Genomic DNA, 24,690 nt, shown 5'->3' on the forward strand with positions numbered 1-24,690 from the left:
CCCCCCTCATCAGACTCTCCACTTCTCCCTAAACTTAAAGGGGCTCTCAAAACCCACTTCTTTATTAAAGCCCTCTAGCTCTCATCCAAACTGACTGTGATATAGCAACTTTTTCACCTCATGACAATATGTATCATTGAAATATGGTGAATAAAGTTTATGCTCCAAACCTATGCAGTTAGTTTAACAATCTGGTTTCACAGCCTCTCCAAATCAGCATGACCACCATATTTGCTTTATGGCCCCGTAAGTTCCAGGCAAAGTTGAAGTATTTCCAAACAAAATATGCTCTATGTAGATGTTTAATAGGGCCACATTGCATATTTAACCATATCGCCCATTATTTTACTACATGATTTGTACCACAGACAGATTTGCTTGTACTATTACAACTCATTGAAACAATGCTTAATTTCTCATGAAAAGTCTTGAAATGTAAAATCTATTATTTCATGTATACCTGCATGCCTTTTCTATGTCAGAGAATAAAGCAAATAAACTGTGAAAAGAAGTAATTGTTTATTCTCCAAACATATTCTAAAAAAGCCTGTACAGATTTGTGCGTACCTCCTAGAAAAGATAATACATAATTGGATTGTAGTTATATTTCAAACTAATTGCTTTTTCAAATTAGCATCACACATGACTTCAGTCTAATCAGTAATTCAGCCTATTAAAACAAAGAAAAGTAGTCCTCCTGCTGTTCGGTATCAATGGGCTCGATTCAATTGAACGCAAATTAAGTAGCGCTGGGAGGGAGTTCCTAGAGCTATTCAATTCACCTGTTAGGTTGGAGAATGCCCGTTCTCCCGCCCCTCGTGCCTTAAACAGGGTGTTTAGTCGGGAGAACGGGCATTCTCCGACTAAACTGCCCGGCGCGATGCTGTTTCCACTGCGCTAAGGGCAGAAAACAGCATTGCGCCTGTACTTTTGTCAGATTTCTGCTCGCACCCCCGGCGCTGTTTAATTCCTCCCGATGCTATTTAATTCGCCTTCAGTTGAATCGAGCCCATAGTGTGCACTTTGCACCACACTGAGCATGGACCAGAGATGGCAAAGGAGAGCATTGTCTGAGGAGAACAGAAAATATTATAGACAAACATGTTAATGGTAAAGGCTATAAGACCATCTCCAAGCAGCTTGATATTCCTGCCACTATGGTTGCAAATATATTAAGAAGTTTAAAGTCCATGTGACTGCAACCAACTTCCCTGTACACGGCTGCAAGTGGAAAATAGGCCCAAGATTAAACAGGATGATAGTGAAATTGTTAGAACAAGAGTCAATGAAAACTTACAGAGAACGAAAATTGAACTCCATGGTCAAGATACGTCAGTATCACACCATCCATGGCTTTTTGAGCGACAGTGGGCTCCATGGAAGAAGACTCCAAAAGATTTCACTTCTGAAAAAACAAATGCCATACTTGAATTTGCTAAATGTATATTGCTTCTGGGAGAATGCCATTTGGACAAATGAGTCAAAACTGGAGATTTTTGGCAAGCCACATTTGTCTGTGTTGTCAGACGAAAAAAAATGAAGCTTTCAAATAAAAAAACACAAGAACTATTGCGAAAGGAGACTCTTATGTTTTGGGGCTTCTTTGCTGTGTCTGGCATGGGGTGCCTTGCATCTCTGCAAGGCATACTGAAGCGAAATATACTGCTAGTGTCCGGAAGCTCTGTCTCAGCCGCAGGCCTAGGGCCGGATTAAGGCTTGTGGAGGGCCCCGGGGCCACTAAGTTGTGGGGGGCCCCTTCAATAAAATTGCCACGACCCCACTATGCCCCTTATCTTGGCTCTGGACTCTGAAATGAACGTCAAGGTTGCAGCATCCTACATCATGTCCGCGACACTGCTGGGAACCGACTCCCTGTAAGCTTCGCGGACATGATCTTAGTACTCTGCCAGGGGCAAACGCAGGATTTTGAGTGGTGGCTGAGAGAGGGAGAGAAGGAAAGAGGGAGGGGGAGAGAAACAGAGGGAAAGAGAGGGGAAGGTTGACAGAGGGAAGGTGAGAGACATATGGCCTTATTCAGACCCGCTCGCAAGCGGGTCGATGGTCCCCACTGCGCAAGCCGGAGCCGGCATGCGCGAGACCCGGCCGGCGACGGGCACTCCATCGCTACGGGTCTCGCACCAAAGCGGGGCAGCTGTCGATGGTGATTGACAGCTTGCCCCGTTTTGGTGTCTGGCAGGGGGGGGTGGCTGGGCAAACGGAGGCGTTCCTGCAGGAATAAACAAAATATCTACAGTCGCACAAGAATCATTATTTCTCAATCAGATAGAACAATAGAAGCCTCATATCATATATATCAAGAAAGTCAAACAATTATTTGATTGAGGGGTGCTACCACTGACCTCTATATCACATATACAGGAAAAGAAAGACAGAAATGAAATGTCATGCGAGATGTAGTTCTCCCAGCATTACAGGGGGGGGGGGGGGGGTCACTCACACACACACGCAAACACTCACTCATACACTCACATACTCACCCTGCTGCAGAAGAGCCGGCTCCCGATGCTGGATGCAGAAGACACCGCTTCGGAAGGTGGGTAATTAAGGACTAATTAAGCTAATTGGAAATTTCCAATAGCTTATTTAGTCCTCAGGTGGGGGTGCCGCCGGGGTCCCAGAGCAAGTCCCGCTCATGATTATAGGAAAAAAATCAGACTTGCTTTGGAGGTGCGAGAAAAAAGACACGTTGAAATCACTGCGTCCCGTTTTCAGTCACCTTATTGAATAGCAAAACCTTGCGGCTGCAGGAGAGACCCTGCGCCGCTGGGTTTTTTAATTTTCACGCCAGCAATTGGATATGGAAGTGGGTGATTCATCAGTGGCGCCATTAGCACAAATAAAGTTGGCCATACACGGCCAGATAAAATGCCTGCCAGACCGACAAACATTTTATATGGCCGGCTGCCAGCCGCTGATGCCCCCGGCATACACTGTGAGATTTCTCTCAGTGTATTCGGCCGACATCTGCGCTCCACCCCCGGGGGAGGAGACATTGCCCTGTTCCTTCCATAGGAAGGAACACAGGAAATTTCTGTCTGTCGGCCGCGGCTGGGCATACACTGCCTGTTGTGGCCGACAGATTACCTCTAAATATTGCATCGGACGGGCATGCTGGACAATCCAGCATGCCTGACCAAGCAATATTTAACCCTCGGTTGCTCTCCCACAATCTACAATTACCGTGGCGATCCGCGGATATCGGGCGGATCGGCTCGATAATTGTAGCGTGTATGGCCAGCTTTAGTGTGCTTTTTCCAACTCCAGCATGTACGATATCAGTGCTGTAAGGGAGGATTGGACAAAATCTACAAATGCATGGACATATACAACTTTTTTTTGTTTTTGATTTACTTTAAGTGAGCTGATTTGTGACATATGGAAATTTGCAGCTGTACCTGGTATATATAAGATTATGCACATCTAAATCTTTTTTATGGGCATATATAGAATAGTGGTGAATTTATACTTTTATGGTGAGATTTTTAAGAGTATGTTGTAGCTACAGTTTATTGAAACATTTTATTGTTATTGAACTACATATTGGCTGCTTAAATAAGTTATATTTATATATAATATGTGTGTGTTTTCATTACCATGCTAGAGCGCTGTGTGTTACTTGTATTTATTTGTTTTTTTTTGGGCATGCTATCTAACACAGCTGCAAAGTATCGGTAACTGGAAAAGATCTCCTTCTCAGCGCCTGGGATTCCACTCTATTACATTAGTCAGCTAAATGATACCTGGACTTAAGGGGAAATTCAGTTAGACTCGTTAATTTAACAGGTGTGAAAAAGGGTGGTAACCTTGGGCGTTAAAGCCGGTAGCCTCGGGCATTCACATAGAGCATCCTTTTTAACATCAGTTAAATTAATGTGCGTTAACACATAGGATCCGTGATAAGTTCACAGACCTAGCCTCTTCACCCGTTAGCAGGCAATTTATCGGGGACTTTTCGGGTCTGATCAGATCTGAAGAGAAAAGGTTAAGACAAAAGGTTAGAATAAATAATTACACTTGTCTTTACTTGGCTATCTTTGTTTCTTGTTTTGTAAATAATTACACTTTTCTTTACCTGGTTATCTTTGTTTCTTGTTTTGTATCTTTTTGTATCCAAATATGTTTCATTTGTTACACTGTTTGACATTTTGCTACATATACAGCATGTGATATTAAGTCATTGGCCATGTTGATGCTGCCATCAAAAAAAAAGAAAAGCTAATTATTCACCTTAACTTTTAAGAACACACTATTAAAAATGTTATGGAAATCATTGAATTATTAAACACAAACTTAATATTGACAAATAAGGACACTGTGTTGTAGGAGCGGAATGTTGAGGCTGTGCGAGGTGCTAAGGATGAACGTGTTAGAGAGATTCGCAACGCTGTGGAGATGATGATTGCCAGACTCGACACTCAACTCAAGAACAAACTCATCACACTCATGGGTATGGCATAAAGTGGTGGAAGCAGGACTTCAAATTAGGGGTGAGCGGATTCGGTTCTACTCTGTTCCGTTCGGATTTAAAAACTGAATCTTATTGGGTATCAGCTGTCACGAGTTTTGGATAGCCAATAAGATTCGGTTTTTAAAACCGAACGGAACCGAGTATAATCGAATCCGCTCACCCCTACTTCAAATAAAATGCTTGAAATTGAACAAAAATAGATAATGTCAAGCAAATGCTGATATATTTGTATAGCTCTCAAGATCAATATTATATTTACCACATTGTGCTTTCGTAGTCTAAAATCTAGGCTTTTTCTGTTATAATTAATTTGGAATCACTGTACCTGGTCACTGGTGAGCCATAGTTTGCCTTTACTAGAACCTTGCACATTTAAATATGCATATTTTTTTTTTTTTTTTTATAATTTGGTCCGCTTAGTTTTCTGTACTTTCTATGCAACCTATCAACAGGGGCAAACACAGGATTTCTAGAGGGGTTTCCAAATGCTTGATTTCTACTTCAGGGTCCATAGTGGTCCACAGGGTTGACCTTGGGGTATAGCTGGATCTGCATCCATGGGCACCACGCAGTTAAAGCTTTAGCTGCTCCCAGGATGCACTTGGGTCCGTCGTCCTCTATACCCTGCCCCCGAGCCACAGCACCTCAGTTTGAGTTGGTGCCCGGCCGGAGTCGGGTCACCTGCGCAGGGGGGCTGCAGGAGCAGCCCCCAAAAGCTTTCTATTTAAAAAAAAAAAAAAAAAAGAGCCTGTTAGATTTTTCTTTTAAAACAGAGGCTCTAGTGTGGCAGCGACGGGCTGTCTATGCAGACGCCCACGCTGCCGCTCTCCTTCCCCGCTGGCGCTGCGACGCCAGTACTCCACGGGGGATCGTGGTGGGGGGGGGGTGCCAGAGTCCGTACTAGCCGGACCCTGGGTCCCTCCCTGGACTGCTGCCGGAGTCGCCGGGGATAAGGTAAGCCGCAAGTCGCCGATTAGCGGCGGCTCGCGGGTATTGCCTGCACATGCAGTCCTTTGCCCCCGGTCCTAGGGGACAGACCGGATGCCGCTAGCGGTGGCGGCGGGCTCCCCCTCTGAGGAGGAATACCCCGTGGGACCACTAGACCACCAGGGATATATTGGCAAGCGGGAAGCCGGCAAGCCCTGGGGTTAATAGGCTAGCCAGGGGAGGAAGCCTTCCCTGTATAGCGGCTCCTCAGCTCAGCGCGCCTTTCAGCGCGCAGTCTGGCGTCGCTGAGCTGCAGACTCTTCGGCCACTCCTCCGTATCTGGACGACCTCCTGTTGCTGGCAAGCTCCCCGGAGGTACTGCTTCAACATCTCCACCTGACGATCGCTTGCCTGCAAGCACACGGGTGGTTGATAAATTGGAAAAAGTCCTCCCTGATTCCATCACAGCGGATGGTTCATTTGGGAGCCCTGCTGGATTCGCGTCAGCAAAGGATCTTCCTGACTCCGGAGAAGGTCGCCTCCCTACAGCTGCGGATACGCAGTTTCCTGAGCAGTTGCCGCCTCTCGGTCCACTCGGCTATGAGAGTCCTGGGGTCCATGGTGTCGACATTCGACATGGTGGAATTTGCCCAGTTCCATTCCCGGCCCCTGCAGGGGCTGATTCTATCGGAATGGAACGGGTTACCTCACCGGATCCGCTCTCAGGTGCTGGTGTTGTCTCCGGACGTTCGGCAATCTTTGGCTTGGTGGCTTCAGACAGCTCATCTGGTCGAGGGGCGCCCCTTTTGGATCCCGGACTGGGTCCTGCTCACGACGGATGCCAGTCTCCGGGGTTGGGGGGCAGTGACCGGCTCATGGTCTCTCCAGGGTCGTTGGTCTGCGGAAGAAGCACTTCTTCCCATCAACATCCTGGAACTGCGGGCAGTATACAGGGCCCTGCAGTCGTCCGGCCCCGCTCTTCACGGAAGGGCGGTACAGGTGCAGTCCGACAACGCCACCACGGTGGCGTATATCAACTACCAAGGAGGAACTCGCAGTCGGGCAGCGATGTCGGAGGTGTCTCGCATCCTGACTTGGGCGGAGGGTCACATTCCAGCGATATCGGCGGTCTTCATCCCCGGAGTCCTCAATTGGGAAGCTGACTTCCTCAGCCGTCACGACGTGCATCCCGGGGAATGGTCGCTTCACCCAGAGGTGTTTCAGCTACTCGTGGACAGGTGGGGACTGCCGGAGCTGGACTTGATGGCCTCCCGTCACAATCACAAGTTGCCCGTTTACGGGTCAAGGACAAGAGACGCAGGCGCAAGTCTGGTGGACGCGCTGTCGGTGAAATGGACGTTTCACCTGGCGTATCTGTTTCCTCCGATATCCCTACTTCCTCGGGTTCTGCGGAAATTCAAGCAGGACCGCGGCACGCTCGTGCTGGTGGCTCCGGCGTGGCCCAGACGTCCTTGGTACTCCGATCTCAGGAGCCTCTCCTTCGACGCTCCGTACCTTCTTCCTCAGCGTTGGGACCTGTTGTCTCAGGGGCCCTGCCTTTACCCGGATCTGGGTCGGCTGTCTTTGACGGCGTGGCTCTTGAGACAGCCGTCTTGAGGTCTCAGGGCTTCTCCAGTTCGGTTATTGGTACCATGCTCAGGGCACGCAAGCCTGCTTCAGCACGGATTTATTACAGGGTGTGGCACACTTACTTTCAGTGGTGTGAGTCCAGACATTATGATCCTCAGGTGTTCCGAGTTTCTAGGATCTTGGAATTTCTTCAATCAGGATTGGACCTCGGCTTACGCCTTGCATCTTTGAAGGTTCATGTGTCCGCCTTGTCCGTGTGGTTTCAACGGCGGATTGCAATACTGCCGGATGTTCACACCTTTTTCCAAGGTGTTCTCAGGATCCAGCCTCCCTTTGTGCCTCCTGTGGCTCCTTGGGACTTGGCGGTGGTTCTACGGGTCCAGCAGGGTCCTCCGTTTCAGCCTCTTGAGTCGGTGGACCTCAAGTGGCTGACATTTAAGACTGTTTTTCTCCTGGCAATTGCTTCGGCCAGGAGGGTGTCTGAATTGGGGGCGCTTTCCTGTCGCCCTCCTTTCCTGATTTTTCACCAGGACACAGCGGTGCTCCGCACTCGTCCTGAGTTTTTGCCCAAAGTGGTCTCGAAGTTCCACATTAATCAGGAACTTGTTGTGCCAGCTTTTCAGTCCCCTGATCTTTCAGCTGGTGAGACTTCCTTAGATGTGGTCCGGGCGCTTAGAATCTATGTGGACCGGACGGCTTCGGTTAGGAAGTCTGATTCCTTGTTTATCCTCTTTGGTTTTCACAAGAGGGGTTGGCCTGCCAACAAACAAACGTTAGCCCGTTGGCTTCGTTCCGTTATTTGTGAGGCTTATGCACAGGAGGGTTTACCTGTGCCAGCCTCTGTTAAGGCTCATTCCACTCGTTCTGTGGGTCCCTCTTGGGCTGCTAGACGTGGCGCTTCTGCTGTTCAACTGTGTAAGGCGGCCACTTGGTCTTCAATTCAAACGTTTTTACGTTTTTGAGGTTCTATGCGTTTGACACCTTCGCCTCTCAGGATGCATCCTTTGGGCGCCGGGTGCTCCTTTCAGCACAGGAGCGTCCCCGCCCTTAGTTGAACTGCTTTGGGACATCCCCAAGGTCAACCCTGTGGACCCCCTATGGACCCTGAAGTAGAAAACAAGAGATATGGTAAGAACTTACCTTTGTTATCTCTGTTTCTACGAAGTCCATAGGGTCCACAGGGCACCCGCCCTGACGCACCTGGCTTCAAATGGGCTGTGTGGCTGGTCACCGGTTTTCTGTCTCCCATTTCTGTGAGTATGGTTTCTTGTGTGTTCCAGTCTTCCTTCTCTCTATTTAGTCTCCTCCTCCGGCCTTGGCTGCTTACCAACTGAGGTGCTGTGGCTCGGGGGCGGGGTATAGAGGAGGACGGACCCAAGTGCATCCTGGGAGCAGCTAAAGCTTTAACTGCGTGGTGCCCATGGATCCAGATCCAGCTATACCCCAAGGTCAACCCTGTGGACCCTATGGACTTCGTAGAAACAGAGATAACAAAGGTAAGTTCTTACCATATCTCTTGTTTTTAAGGGTGAGTGTGGCAAACCCATGAAGAGTGGCATATATAGCACTTAAGCTATTATCTGCTGCTTACAGAGTGCAGTGTATGTAATATTTCAGACATATAGAGCGATCATGGTAAGCCATTAAATGCAGCAGCAGGGCCAGCCCATCTGAGGTGAATGGTCCGTCCCCCCCCCCACCGATGGATGTGGGCACCATTCCACAATCATTTGCCTATGATCCGCTAACTAACAGTAATAAAGCCATGTGTATTCATTTTCCAGCAAGATTGGAGTTAAAAGACAACATTTTGGAGTGCAGAGAACAACTTGAATTTCGTATTTCCCCATACAACAAAGTTGGCCAAAAAGCTAATGCAATGCAAAACTAATTTGACCACTAACCAGCAGAATTAGACTCTCAACTAATGCCACTAAACTAGCATTTTCTATCATCACCTTATAATCTGACTAGCCAATCATTGGTTTCCCTGCCAACCTGTGCAGTAAGAGTGCAGCTTGCCCATTTGGGATCGAGAGGCAGCCAGTACTGTGATTAGCTAGGCTTCTGGGTCCCACTGATTGCCAGAGATCAGAGATTCAGCCAGCGTATTTACTAGTCAGCACTGGCTGCTCTCTGGTCCCGAAAATACATTGTTGCTGAGCATATCTCACAGACTTTAGGAAGTGGAGCTGTATACGTAAAATACAAAAAAATGGTGATGCTGGTGTACAACTGTGACTTGATGCTAATTTCCTCTTTAGGCCAGAAAACCTCTCTGACGCAAGAAACTGAGCTACTGGAATCACTATTGCAAGAAGTAGAGCATCAGGTGAATGATGAAACATTTTTTTTGATACTGTATTAGTATTACTGTTATTTTTATAGTAACAATATACATTTTACAGTAAATTGTTCTTTTGAGTTATTTTACTAAGTTTGAGTAAATTGATTTGGTTGTGGACAAGTCCACCCAACATGTTTTTGCAGGGTTTTTTTTCCCTTTTTTTATTTTACTTCATTATGTGCAGTCAAGTTTAGGTGACCAGTCTTCTTATAGGCCAGAGAACAGATGTTTGAGCATTTTTTGCCATGATCTTCTACGACAGAACCAATTCCTCTCTTAATGCTGCACATGCCCTGTTTAATTGTGTGAAGATTGTGTGACCATGGTTGAGGAATCTGAAATGAAGTGCTTATAGCTAGAATACAGAACTCTTGCTTTTCTCACGTCTAGAGTTTGGAAGATATTCATTCCAAATTGGTTGATCTTTTCAGCCTATTCTTAGCTTGCTTCAATACGGATTAGACAAGGGCCTTGCTCTCACTGTTTTAAAGGTTTTAACTATGTTTAGTATTATGAATACTTGAATAGCATAAAATAATCTTTATTATATTTTTATCATGCAATGAAAATAATCCATCCTCTTTTAAGATATTTGTCCTGGATTCCTCAATGCCTGATATTATATGATTCTTTACAAGATGTCTCCCTCAAGTGTCTCACACATAGGGGCCGATTCTGAGTAGCATGCCATGTTCACATAAATAAGCAAATTTTTTGCGACTGTGTGTGCTCTTAAATCACCAAAAAGTTGCACAGCCCATGCATCCCATGGTGTCTGCATACATAGTCCCAGGACTGATTGAGCCACTTTGGGTTGTATTGGGCATTTCTGGGCGTGGCTAAACAGACTTTTGAACATATCACGTCTGTGTGTTATGGGAGTGTCGCAGAAGTGGTTGCAATCTTAGACACTTAATCGCGTCCATCAGAGACCATAATCTGCCAGATACAGCTCATGGAATGTGATGGCTACAAGTCCCAATGGGGCTTCCCATGGTTGCAACTTCAGACGCTCAAAGTGGAAGTCACAGCACTTGCGCATTCAAATGCACGCTGATGTACCCGGGGAAGGGCTTTTACCAGTATTAGCATTTAGTATTAAAGTATTACCAGTATTAGCATTTAGTATTAAAGTATTACCGGTATTAGCAAAAAATGCTAAAGCTGTGCAGCAGCGTGCAACTCAGCCCATTAAGGTGTTGTTTCTGGCAGCATTCGCGACATGGCCTATCATGTAAGGTGCTGTTTTTTGAACATTTTACAGTATATAGGCAAATTGGTGTTGCAAACTAATCCTACTTAATTAATTTCCTATTTTTTTTTTTTATCTTGGAGACATGTATACGATCTCTGTGGGCAGGAAGCTTACAACAGGGAGGAATGATCTCTTAGGGCAGGGGTGGCGAAGACCATTTTGATATATATAACATTACTCGCTGGCCCGATGCAGTCCACATCCCCTCTGTGTGATGTCACAAGGGGGACGGGCCACAATCGCTGGTGATTACAGCAATGCCCGGAGCATCCTGAGGATGCTCCAGGGAGCAGTAAGGGCAGCGGTGTGACCATCTGAAGCGTCCTCAGGACGTCCCAGGCAACGCTGCTGCATAGATTCTGGCTGCACGGTGCCATTCTAGGCACCCTGCTAGCCAGATGAGGCTAAAAAAAAAGCTCAGAGGACCAGACCAAATGATTCCGGGGGCCTTATACGGCCGACGTGCCTGAGGTTCCCCATCCCTGTCTTAGGGCAATTTCCATTTACCTCTCTGAGTGAAAGTATTCAGAAAGACGAATCAACTTTTTGTCCTTACCATAGGATTGCCTCCTGGGCATGCTACATACAAACATAATATGGCGAGATGGATCAGGAATGTTGTTTCACAGTCTTATAAGAGAAATGAATGTGTGGTGCCAGAAATTCTAAGCTCACATTCTACAAGGGTTCGCGGGGCTCAGGCCACAGTCGACGATATCTTTAAGGCTATAGTGTGGTCACATCTTCATACCTATTTCAAACATTATCTCCTGCTGATACTCATTTTGTAAGGAAAATCCTTCAGTAAAATAAAAAATGTGCACGTTCGTGTGTTGATTGTGCTTGAGCCCACCCAATTGTTTCTCGTATTGTTATGATACATTACTTTTGTAAATTGTTTGTAACAATCATTAACTTTCATTTCTTTGATATATTTCATGGCAGCTCAATATTCCTACCCCAGCTCTTTGTTTTAAGTTCACACTATGGGGCATATCCAATTAGGAATGAGTGTACCAAAAATCTTGCACCTGCTGAGTTTTTCCTGCAGGTCTGAGGTTTTTGGTGTTCAGTGCACACACTACACTACCCCTAACTCTGCACCCGCTCCCTGCACACACTACACTACCCCTAACTCTGCACATGCTCCCTGCACACACTACACTACCTCTAACCCTGCTCCCATGGAATTTTGCTCACAAAACCCTCCCCTAACCAATTTTTTTTTTTTAATTGGATAACCTGAGTATTGGGAGTGCACATACCCACGATAAGCCAAAATTGATTGCGAGGTCCGCATAAAACTTCTCGGCCAATTGGATATGCCCCTCTGTATGCCTTCTGGAGGTATTTCTTTTCCTGGCTCTAATATGAGTTGGAAGTAATCCCATTCATGTATACTACCATGAAGTGTTTCAAAGAAATTTAATTTAAGGCAAATCTTTCATATCATTCTGAGTGGGTTTTGAGACAACAGTATGTTGTACAGATGCGTGACATCTGAACATACACAATTTTACATCAACTGTGTTTTTTCCTAACTGCCTTGCAGTGAGCTCTCAGCAGCCACATGCGTATAACTGATCTGGGAGTAGTTGTCCAATGAAACTTGTAAACCTGGTAACTGACCCTCTTCTTGTTGTTTAAATAAACTGGTCAAAGATGGTGCAATACAGGTGATAACAGCTGGATGCATTTCGCTGTGGCAAGCACCCCACAGCTTCTTCAGAAGCAAATATTATAATCCATAACCCTTATATACTTATTAGATGCATGGGCAGCACTTGTGTAAATATTAGGATGAACAAACATCAAGCTGTTAATATAGTTATTCATAGATATGAATATCTCACACTTACTAATATAAGTATTCACGTACATAAATACAGATATACTGTTCCTTTATTTAAATGTAAATGGCACTGTCCGTGTCCGTTCTCCATAGTCACATCATATAAACAATATACAAGTGACTAATCTGACCAAGCAAGAAGCGGACACAATTTTCTGTTTATAAGCCAGTCACATGACTCGAATTTAATGATGTGATTGGTTTCACAATAAAGGACAACCACCTTGGTATCCCCTTACATCCATGCTGGCTGATTCTCCAGATCTTCCTCTATATGGATGAGCTTTACTGTTACTATTCATATGCAGTTTCATTCTTAAGATGTGAATGTGATTTTCTTTATCATAAGAAAGTATCATTTGATTTCTTGATTTTCTTTGTTGGACCCATTTTGTTATTTAGGAATAGTAAAACTGTGTATTGAGTGACACTTAGGGGCCGATTTAAAGAAAACCTCCAGAAAAATTAGATGTCATAATTTTCTATTTGAAAACCTCTAAATACAATTTTGTTCTTTGGGAGTAGCGTTGTACTGCACTGTCCCAACATTTTTGCCTTTTTAGAATAAGATTTTACCATACTTTTCACCTAGTCTGGAGCTTGCAAACTAAAATCAATGTTAACTCCCATTGAGGCCTGCATTAGCTCAATGTGTATTCTTAATTAAATGGCAAACTGTCATGGCTGCAGATTTTTAGCCCACATTAAGCGATTTTCGCCCAACTAGTGGCTAATTGTATTGGCCCCTTACCTGTTATGATCAGGTCAGTAAACCATGCCAGCATCCGCTCTATAGTGCCACCTGCTTAACTTTGGTTCAAGCTCTTATTTTGTTCACGCTAGACTCTCAACTAGCAGAGAAGCTTAATGCTAAATATTATCATGCCAGACCTAGACTGAACTAATGCAATTTTATCTGTAGATTTTCTAATGTAAATCCTAATTTGAATTAGTCTTTATTCTCATGGAAATAGATGAAGATTATTTTATGTGAATAAAAAGGGAGATGAATTTGGTTAATAGTGTAAATTCAAATTATGGGCAATTAGTTTTGCGTACACGATAAAGTTTTGCCTGCCGGACTTTTCGCCTACATCGCGTATTTTAGCCGTGGAAACTTATCGTACGCGTACCCGCGATTCGCCCTATTCAATTCCAAAAGACACGAAAACGGCGACACGCAATGGCAGAACATGGCGGAAAGTGGTGTCAGAATCGGGGAAGTCAATCTGAACCCCCCCCCCCCAAAAAGATGCATAAACATTGGGGATCAATGTAGTAGTGCCCGATTAGCCCCAATTAAACGGGGGTACTTAAGTTGGTACAATTGCCTCTAATTAGCATCTTCGCACAAGTGGTGAAAAATAGCATTAAGAAGGGTTTTTTTTGGAGAAAATAAGTAGTCCTGTCAAATTTGGGGTACTTGAAAATGGGCGCAAGCATATTTAAAAGTCGCTAAAGTGAAGTTATTAAAAAAATGTACCTTAGACAAACACCCGCAATCAAAAAAACAACTCACCGATACTTGCAGACCCCCAAAAAGTCTATTTCGCTACTTTTTATGTTTGTACCCCCACTTTGTACTTTTTCACCCCCAAATTCAAGCTACTTTTTATGGGTGTCCTCTACTTTTTTTTTTTTTTTGTGGGCCTGTTCCAAGGGTTCTGAGTGGTTTCCCCAACTTTGCACCCCTAAATAAAAATGTTACACTTTTTTTCTCCTGCTATTCAGAGGCAAATCTTTTTCGCCTATTACATTGCTTTGCATTTTCGCGTATGCGAAAATCGGATGGAATTGAATACAGAGAGAGGTTTTCGACAGGCGAAAAGTCGCAATCGGCAATACTTTTTCGCGGATCTCGGGTTTTTGCTTCTAATTGATTTCGGGCCTATGTGTGAGAATGTACCTTTTAAAAAAAAAACATACATACATACACCAAAGATCAGCCCAGCACTCCAAGGACAAAACTTTAACTTGCTGCGGTGCTCTCCTTAGGATATCATGATTCCCATAAATAGAAAGCGGTTTGTAGGCGGCACTCATCAATAGAAATAAAACGTCCTTTAATCCAGCGGCGTTTTGGGGTAACCCCCTGTCTCATATATATATATATATATATCTATCTATATATATATATATATATATATATATATATATCTCTCTCTCTCTCTCTCTCTCTCTCTCTCTCTCTCTCTCTCTCTCTCTCTCTCTCTCTCTCTCTCTCTCTTCTCTCTCTCCTCTCTCTCTCTCTCTCTCTCTCTCTCCTCTCTCTCTCTCTCTCTCTCTCTCTCTCTCTCTCCTCTCTCTCCTCTCCCCTCTCCTCCTCCACCTCTCTCTCCCCCCCCCCCCCCCCCCCCCCCCCCCCCCCTTACTCCCACATGTAGTCACATTCTCCACTAAGCTCCAGTGCTTCAGACTGTCTTTAAAGACGCTCATGTTCATCAAAGTCTCATAACACACATTCTTTCTGAGTCGTCTTGTCTCATGCTTCACCATTAGATTGTAAGCTTTCACAAACAGAGCCCTCCTTCCACTTGTCTGCTCCCATCCCCTGTGATATTATGCACAATATCTTCAATTTGCCTGTTATGACTTTTGCTGGCCATACACTCTGTAATTATCGGGACGATCCGCCCGATATCGGCAGATCGCCGCGATAATTGCAGCGTGTATGCGGGCGACCGAGGGTTAAATATTGCTCGGTCGGGCATGCTGGATTGTCCAGCATGCCCGTCCGATGCGATATTTACCCGGGAAACTGTCGGCCGCATCGGGCAGTGTATGCCCAGCGCGGCCGACAGACAGACATTTCCTGTGTTCCTTCCTACGGAAGGAACAGGGAAATGTCTCCTCCCCCGGGGGCGGAGCGCGGATGTCGGGATATACACTGTGAGATTTCTCTCACAGTGTATGCCGGCGACATCTGCGGCTGGCAGCCGGCCAGATAAAATGTCTGTCGGTCTGACAGACATTTTATCTGGCAGTGTATGCCCAGCATTTGTTATATGCTCTTCTTCTCCATTGTATGGCTCTGCAGGTTTTTCTGGTTCTTTATAAATAAACAATCATAATATTTATGTGGTCTGCTCCATGTACTACATAGATTAAGATTTCCTTGGATCATTTGATGATTTTTTACATTTAAAATGATTGGTAGTCTGTAAATTTTTTATTTTTTTTTCTCTTTCCACAGCTTCGATCCTGCAGTAAAAGCGAGCTTATCTCTAAGAGTCCAGAAATTCTAATGATGTTTCAGCAAGTTCACAGGAAACCCATGGCTTCTTTCGTCACCCACCCCCAGTCCCACCAGATTTCACTAGGTACCAAATTGGATTTGTTCATTAACATACTCTGTTACTCTAGTGGATTATTACTATGAATGCACTCTAGTGAGTCTATTTACTAAGCAGTGTTAGGAGACAGAGTGAAAAGTGATAAGGTGCCAGCCAATCAGCTCCCAACTGTCATTTTTCAAACACAGCCTGTGAGATGGCAGTTGGGAGCTGATTGGTTGGCAACTTATCACTTTCTTATCACTTTTCACTCTGTCTCCTAACACTGCTTAGTAAGTAGACCCCCTAGATCTTTTTGCTTTTCAGACTTGATAAGCTGGGAAAATGGTTAAAATACCTGAAAACAAACACACAATGAGGTTTTCCACATGCTTTTTGGTGTTAAAGGAACACAACGGCCATAGTGACTTCTAAATCTGTAGTTCTAGTCAACAGTTTCCTTTTAACTTTCAGTAAGAATTTGCATGCTGCAAAACTCAAATGAGACTTTAGAAGAGCATCTTTAGCTTTATCGCAAGTGTATAGGAATGGGTTACAGTATTTTCCTTTCTTCATCACCTTGCCAGGATCTTTGCTTAAATTATTGTGCCAGGCTTCTCGCGCCACATAGCGTAAAAGAGATAGGTGTATGAGAACACGTATGTATTCCAAATGGTAAATGTAGTAAAGAAATACCTTCAGGAAACTACTGTGCATTCCAGGCCTGGGTTAGAAAAGTAAATGACTCTTCATTTTATGCTGTAGGTTGACTAGCTTTCATGATGGTACTGTATGTATTATATTATTTCTATACAGTTTTTTCATATCATTCAAGACTGGCTAACTAGCAAAATAAAGTAAAAAAAAATCCATCATCAACCTTGAACTGTTTTTTTGGTGATGTTTAGAAAATACAACTCCAAACATTTCAATAAAAACAAAAACTTCTTAAATTATTATTATTATTATTTTTTAAGTTGTATAGCTAACCGAACGCTATGATCTAAAGCACAGGTTCTCAAACTCGGTCCTCAGGACCCCAAACAGTGCATGTTTTGCAGGTCTCCTCACATAATTACTAGTGAAATAATTAGCTGCACCTGTTGATCTTTTAAAACATGTCAGTGAGTAATGAATACACCTGTGCACCTTCTGGGTGACCTGGAAAAAGTGAACTGTGTGGGGTCCTGAGGACCGAGTTTGAGAACCACTGATCTAAAGAATATAAATCTTCTGAAGAAAGGCCAAGAAAAGCCTCAACAATAATTGGGTTTACAATAGGCCTTGATCAATGTTTAGCTTGCTTCACCGAAGATCGGTCTGGTCATAGGTACTGTTGGTCCAAGATAATGACTCTATTGCCTGCTTAACCCTCTGGATGTTAGTCACATCCATCAAAAAGGTGTTATTGATCTTCTAAAGCTGGGTACACATTAAAGGATATGTGTACCCAACGATTATGGGCGACTGCAAGGGCGACCGGCTGACATATCGGGCGACCGGTACACATCCGGTGCCTGACTGCCCGATATGTCTGCCCCTGCCGCATTCCGCGGGATGTGGTCGTCAGTCTCATTGTCAAATTGAGCTGCATGTACGTGTGACCTGACGATATGACGACCAAATGGGAGCGCGCATGGCCCGACATGGAGCATACACATTAAACGATATTGACAATATATCGGACTGATCTGTCAGATTGGCCGAAATATCGTCTAATGTGACTATGCCACTCAGAGACTATGACACTCGGCTTGTCCCAGCTCTGAGCTCTCACTCTCACCGCCAGGGCGTATATCTGGTTTTGGTGGCTCGGGCACTTAGGCAAAAGGTTGAACTAGAAAAATAAAAACCTCACAACTGGCAACTGAGAAAGGGCTGTTTGGTGCAGCTGCCGAAAAGACGAGTGAGGACACCTCTGTATTGGGGGGGAAAAGTAGTAATCCATAACTATAGTGTAAAGATTACTTCAAGCACATACTCTAAAGAAAATGTTTCTAATGGAGGACAGAAGGTCTTTGGAGTAATGAAAAGCTCTGAAGGGTGATGGGGACCATAATATGTATCTAGATTTGATAATTACTATAAATTGTATTTAAAGAGACCCCCCCCCCCCCCCTGAAAAACAAGAAAACATTTTTAACTTAAACAAATGTGTCCTTTAATACTTCACCACCTTCCACAAATGAAGAATCTATGTGCAGCTTATATTGGGTACACACTAGATGATCTGTCGTCTGATCCGGCAGATCGGACTGTCCTACCGGGCACATCATATAGTGTGTACCTGCAATGTCGCTCACGATGCGCTCTCTGGAGCGCATCGTCCATCGCTACATCCTCCGTCGGCCCTACATGCAGGCTCGACAGGGGATGTCATTAGCGAGGGCCATGCTGCTGAATGCAGCATGGACAGCATGGTCCCCTCCGTCGCTGCCAACATCGGCAAGTGTGTATGCACTAGCCGATGCCGGGTCCTGTCGCTGAAGATGTCGGGCACGCTAGACATTGTCTTGTGTGTACCCGGCTCTACTCTTACATCTTCTGCTATGTCATAGGTGATAAGTCCGCAAATACCTGTGGCATGATTTCACCCACAATTGTTCCCATGCTGCACTTGCCACTTCTTATTTGGTTTGAAAATAATAAAGATGGAACACCTTGTGAGGCTGCTCATCAAGAATCTGAGGAAGGCAGTGGGCTCTGTGAGCACTTACTATCAAACTCTACAGGATTATGATCATGCAGCAGGGAATATGAGTGACATGGAAAATCTTGTCAAATCTACTGTCTGTGTAGGCTAATCATGCATTGGATGACAAGGGGGACCATCAGGGTAGTTGAAGACTTAGGGGCCAGAGCTAACTCTTACAATGACCATCTTGGGTTTGCTCCAAGATACCCACCGATTAACCCCCCAACCCCTTTTTTTTCATTAATAAGTGTTCTTTAAAATTCTGCTTAGGAAGAATGCATTTCATTTTGTTACTTTACTATAGGGAAGTGCAGAAGCCTGATTCGGAGTGACAGTCTCCTACAGATATTTTTTTAGATATGTGGAGTCACACTGGAGGCAAAGTAGATTTTGTAAAACTAAGCCTACCTAGTATATTGTGGATTATCATTAGAACCTGTGTCATACCGATGTAGCAAGCATTAACATGACACCTGGGATTTTAACTTATTACATTGTTTGTTTTACCACAATGTTTTACATAATGATAATGTAACGATCTCCAATATTTAATACTCTGGTAGGGGAATTCAGTATGGAGCGAAAACTCAGTTTTTGCGTTAATATCGCACCTATGACGTCATTATCGCAGGTTTTACTTTTACACCGTATTCAATTTCAAAGACTTTTTCGCAGGTTCGAAAAGCCTTTGAAAAAAAACGGGGATAACTTTTCACCACTGAATAGGTGGCGAAAAAAAGTGCAGAATTGCGGTTTAGGGGTGCAGGCTTAAAAAAAAAATAGCCTGCACCCCATGGAATGACATTTAAAAAATAACTGTGTCAATAAAAGTAAAAAAAAAAAAATAGGGACACCCCAAAATTATTTAAAAAATTAAGGTGAAAAAAAAAAAAAGGGAGAAAATTGTTTAACAATAGGGAAATGGGTTCAGGGCTATTCTGCATGTATGCGGCAGGTGTTTTCTAGAATAGATTTATAGCGGCAGGTGCACAAATGCAGAATTTTTAAAAACTTACTTTAGAGACATCAAAATATGCTAGTACCCATTTTCACGTACCCCAAATTTGATGGGACCACTTAAAAAAACGAAAAAAATAACCTAAGTGCTCTTCTGCAACACTTCTTCAATGTTGGGAAAAAAACACCTGCTGCGGCTATTTAAATCTCCGACTTTCATTTACAGGCCAAAACGGGGGTACCCATAGTGATCCCCCATGTTTTTACAACTTTAGGGGGGTCCTACAATTTTTTTTAAGGAAAATTTCGTAACTTTACGCAAATCCCACTTCGCAGGCTCCCGTTTTCGTTAGCTTCATATTGAATATGGGGTTAAGCAGGCGCGCGCCCCAATACTTTATCCCAGGTAAAAGCTCCGATATGAAACGTAAACTTCGACAGGGAAGTTTAAGTTTCATATTGAATTCCCCTCTTGGGGTTAATATTCAATTAGCCCCAACCCCCCACCCCCCCACCTCCCTGTGGCCCAATCTCATTCCAGACTTGTGGATTTTCATATGCAGCCCTGAACCCAGTAGTTGCTATATCCAAAATAAAAGTGGAGGAGTATAATGGGATTGGAGTCACTCCAATCCTCCACCCATTATGCTACAATACAGTTTAATGAGTAATAATCATTGAAATAAGGACATTTAGTGTACAGTAGTCACGTACAGCATTGTGACCTCAAGTGGTTGGTGCTGACTACAGCTGGTCACATTTATTTCACATGGAGAAAAAAGAGGAAAAACGCAAATGCACACTCTAAGCACGAAGAATACTCATTATCAAAATATATATATATAATAAACTCCAACAATTAATATGCTTGTATAATAAGGTTCTTAGTACATGTTTGGCCAAAGATGTTTGTCCCTCATCAGGTGGGTCCCTAACATCCCTAATACTTAGATTATATAAATTCATCTAGGACTTGCCTGTAATAGTGCCCATTAAATGTGTGTACTGCAATGCAAAGGACCTAAACTAATTAAAATCACCTGGGGAAGGTGTGAGGAGTGCTATCCCAGGAGAAGTGGTCTCACCAACAAGTGTACCTTAAACACACACATACATAGGAAAAAGGGGAGCTGGGCTGCACATCCTAATTTAAACATAATAAGAGGTGCTACCATGTTGAGATTCCAACAATTAACATGATTGTATAATAAGGTTCTTAGTACACGTTTAGCCAAAGATGTTTTCCCACCTACCACTTCAAGGTGAACCTTATCAGGTGGGTCTCTAACACCCCTAATATTGACACATTATATAACACCATGTTAATTGTTGGAGTGTGTATATGTATGTGTATGTATGTGTATGTATATATATATATATTATAAATCCTCCAAAGACCAGCACTCCAACAACAAAAGAATGTATAACTTGCCTGGGTGTCCTCCCCCGGTATTGACCAAACAATCCGTATAGTATATGTGGCTGAATGTGTGGCACTCTCAGGACTTCTGAAAACACGAACGTGTAAATCACCAACAGGTCATCTTCATTGCCAACGTTTCAATCTCTCCTCTGGAGATTTTCCTCAGGGACCATTATGATATGCAAATATTCCAAAATACGGAATATTCCGATATCCAAAATACATCTGGTCCCAAGAATTTTGGATATGGGAGACTCAACCTGTAATGCAAATAACTGACCAATCATGTGGCAGCAACTCCATGCATTGAAGCAAGCGGACATGGTCAAATGATTAAATAGTTAAGATGAAACGCTGGAATGGGATAGAAATGTGATCTGAGTGATTAGGACCTCAGAATAATTTTGTGCCAGTTGGGGTCGTGTGAGCTCAGAAATTCATGAGCTCATGGGGAAGTCACACACAACACTCTGTAGAGTTTGCAGAGCATGGTGCACATCACAAAAAAAATGCATTATTAATGAGAGAGGGTCAGAGGAAGCTGGTCAGATTGGTTTAGACTGACAGGAAGACAGCAGTAACACAAATAACCATAATTACAACAGTGGTATGCAGAAGAACATCTCTAAACACATAGTACATTGAACCCTGAAGTGACTTGCTACAGCAGCAGACCACGTTTGGTTCCAATCTTATCAGCTAAAACACTCAATGGAGGGTATAATGAGCTTTGAGATTTTTCAGGCCAAGCAAAATTTCTCAATTTGTGCTGTGACATGCTGATATTAGGGTCAGAAGGGGGCGTAAACAACATGAATCCATGAGTCCATTGTGGTTCAGGCACGTGGTGGTGATGTGATGGTGTGGGGATTTTTTTATTGACGCACATTAGTACTTTAATACCAATATATCATTGATTAAATGTCACAGCATTCTTAAGTATTGTTGCTGTCCGTGTGCATCCCTTTATGGATACAGGCTACCCATTTCCAAATGGCTACAAGAAGGATAGAGCGCCATGTGACTAAGTGTATACTTGCACTGGTTCAACAAAAATGACAGTGTGTTCAGAATATTCCAATTGCTTTTTACAATCATCAGATCTCAATCCAATAGTGCACCTATGGGATGTGGTGGAATTGGAGATTTGCTGCATAAATGTGTGACTGTGTCATGCTGTCATGTCAGTATTTACCAGAATCTCGGAAAGATGTTTCCAGCACCACGTTGGAACCATCCTGCATGAAGTTTAGGCTTCTCTGGGGAAAGAGGATGTTCCTATTTAGTATTAGAAAGATTTACCTAATACCCATGGACACAGGTTGTGTGTGTGTAGACACGTGTATTTTTTGTGTGCTTGTTTGATCCCTGGGTGTGTTTGCATTTGTCATTTTAGTTGTGTACTGTCAAGCATAAGTTTATTATGTTGTTTTTATATAGTGCTTGCATATTTTACAGCACTTTACGGAGAACATTTAGTCATTCACATCCTTACCTGCCCCAATGGAGATTCTGATCTATGTATACTGCCATACATATACATACAATGGGGAATCAAACCCTCCGTATATAATGGAGCACAACAAAGTATAGTACAGACGATCAGACCAGCAGGCAGATGTTTTAAAACACTCAAAATATAGTTCACTTAATTCAGTGGAGTGTATTTAGGTATGTGTGTGTATATTTATTAGGGGTGAGCGGGTTCGGATTTCTGAAATCCGCCCCCCCCCGATCCGAGGCCGATCCGAGTCAGGCTCGACTTTTCCTGCCTGACTCGGATCTGAAATCGAGGCAAAACTTCATCATCCCGCCTTCCGGGTCTCGCGGGTTTTGGATTCTATATAAGGTACCCGCGTCGGCGCCATTTTCTCACTCTGCTGTGGACAGTGAAGAGGGAGGGTGGGAGTTAGGGCTGGGCTGTGTAGTGCAGTGCAGTGTAGTGTTGTGCTGTGCTGTGCTGCTGTTGTCCATAGGGGCTGTGTCCACTCCTCCAGTCCAAAGTCCATAGGGGCTGGCTGTGTTGTGCTGTGCTGCTGTTGTCCATAGGGGCTGTGTCCACTCCAAAGTCCTGTGCAGTGTCCTAGTCCTAAAGGGGTGCTGTAGTGTTGTCCAGGTAGTGCTCTGTCCATCATGGGTGCTCACCCCAAGTGCAAAAAAAAATATATATATTTTCTCTGTTTTTGTGAATTGTGTGCGCAGTAGCCGCACGTGCATCAACAAAGTAGTGCCAAGCGTGCGCCTGTGTCCCATAGGTAAAGGGCCAGCTGGCTTGACCGTTAAAGGGTGCTGTAACCCCCAAAGTGCACTCCAAAAAAAAAAAATATATATATTTTTTTGTGTTTGTGAATTGTGTGCGCAGTAGCCGCACATGCATCAACAAAGTAGCGCCAAGCGTGCGCCTGTGTCATAGGTAAAGGGCCGGCTGGCTTCACCGTTAAAGGGTGCTGTAACCCCCAAAGTGCACTCCAAACAAAATAAAAAAATATTTTCTGTGTTTGTGAATTGTGTGCACTGTGGCTGCACGTGCATCAACAAAGGAGCAGCGCCAAGCGTGCACCTGTGTCCCATAAGTCTGTTAAAGGGTGGTGTAACCCCCAAAGTGCTCCAAAAAATAAAAAACAATTTTTTTCTGTGTTTTTGACTTGTGTGCGATGTAGCTGCACGTGCATCAACACAGTAGCAGCGCCAAGCGTGCGCCTGTGTCATAAGTCAAGGGCCGGTTTGGACATCTGGTCCGGACTGAAGGACGTGCCAACAATTTCTGTCAAGTCTACTGTCACTGCATATGATACTGTCCTCAAAGCAGCAGCAACAAGTATGCGTCTGTCTTTTAAAGGGTGGTGTTACCCCCAAAGTGCGCTCCAACAAAATAAAATAATCTTTTTTTCTGTGTTTGTGTGTGAAATGTATGCGCAGTAGCCGCACCTGCATCCTCAAAGCAGCAGCGACAAGCGTGCGTCTGTCTGTTAAAGGGTGGTGTAACCCTCAAAGTGCGCTCCACAAACAATAAAAAAATTCTTTTTTTTCTGTCTTTGTGAATTGTGTGGGCTGTGGGCCTGATTCAGGGCCGGACGCTATTTGCGCTCGCTCGTTCAGAAAAAGGGGCCGGATGTTTAAATTGAGCGCTCGCTCTTTGCGGTCTGTTGACGCCTCTATGTCTGAGCGAGCGAACGAAACATGCGCTTGCTATTTTGTAAAGACGCCCCCTGGCCGCTTGCATCCTACGTCATCTCCGCTATTTATTAGATTAATCGAGTACATCGAAAGGCGTCTGCACTGCTCGCAGTGCTTGTGGTTGGATTTACCTACCGCAATCATGCGAACAGTTCAGGCTAAGAAACAACCAAGTGACGTGGTCGATGACGCTGCTTTGTTAATTATGCACACCCTTAAAACGCCCGTTTTGACCGTTTGGCACGCCTGCGTTTGGATCACCACTCCCCGTTTTCAAGCACCTTCCCCTGTTACCACCCACAAACGCCTCATCCTGTCACTCAAATTAGCAGGCACTCGCTGTTTTGCGAGCGCTCGATTTCCAACCGCAATGACTGGTTGGCGCATGCGCATTACGACCTATACGCATGCGCAGTTATGCGAACATCGCTAGGAGCGAACGAGCGGCCGCTTACGAGCGGCTCTGAATCAGGCCCTGTAGCCGCACTTGCATCCTCAAAGCAGCAGCAACAAGCGTGCTCCTTTCTTTTAAAGGGTGGTGTAACCCCGAAAGTGCACTCCACAAAAAATTTAAAATTCTTCTTTTTTTTTTTTCTGTCTTTGTGAATTGTATGGGCTGTAGCCGCACCTGCATCCTCAAAGCAGCAGCGACAAGCGTGTGTCTGTCTGTTAAAGGATTACATCGGTGACAGCATCCAAGTAGGCA

At 44.2% G+C, this 24,690-nt stretch overlaps 1 protein-coding gene across 1 annotated transcript in view; it reads left to right on the top strand.

The window, feature by feature from the left end:
- The window catches only part of TRIM37 (tripartite motif containing 37), a 211,563-nt gene that overhangs the window by 72,912 nt on the left and 113,961 nt on the right, over window positions 1-24,690 (top strand). Inside the window, 4 exon segments of the mRNA XM_088449534.1 lie at window positions 4,345-4,468; window positions 9,271-9,338; window positions 15,654-15,752; window positions 15,755-15,780. Of these exon segments, the coding sequence (XP_088305660.1) occupies window positions 4,345-4,468; window positions 9,271-9,338; window positions 15,654-15,752; window positions 15,755-15,780 (317 nt within the window).

This window comes from Taudactylus pleione, unplaced genomic scaffold, assembly GCF_031769625.1.
Source record: "Taudactylus pleione unplaced genomic scaffold, aTauple2 ptg000487l, whole genome shotgun sequence".
NCBI lineage: Eukaryota > Metazoa > Chordata > Amphibia > Anura > Myobatrachidae > Taudactylus > Taudactylus pleione.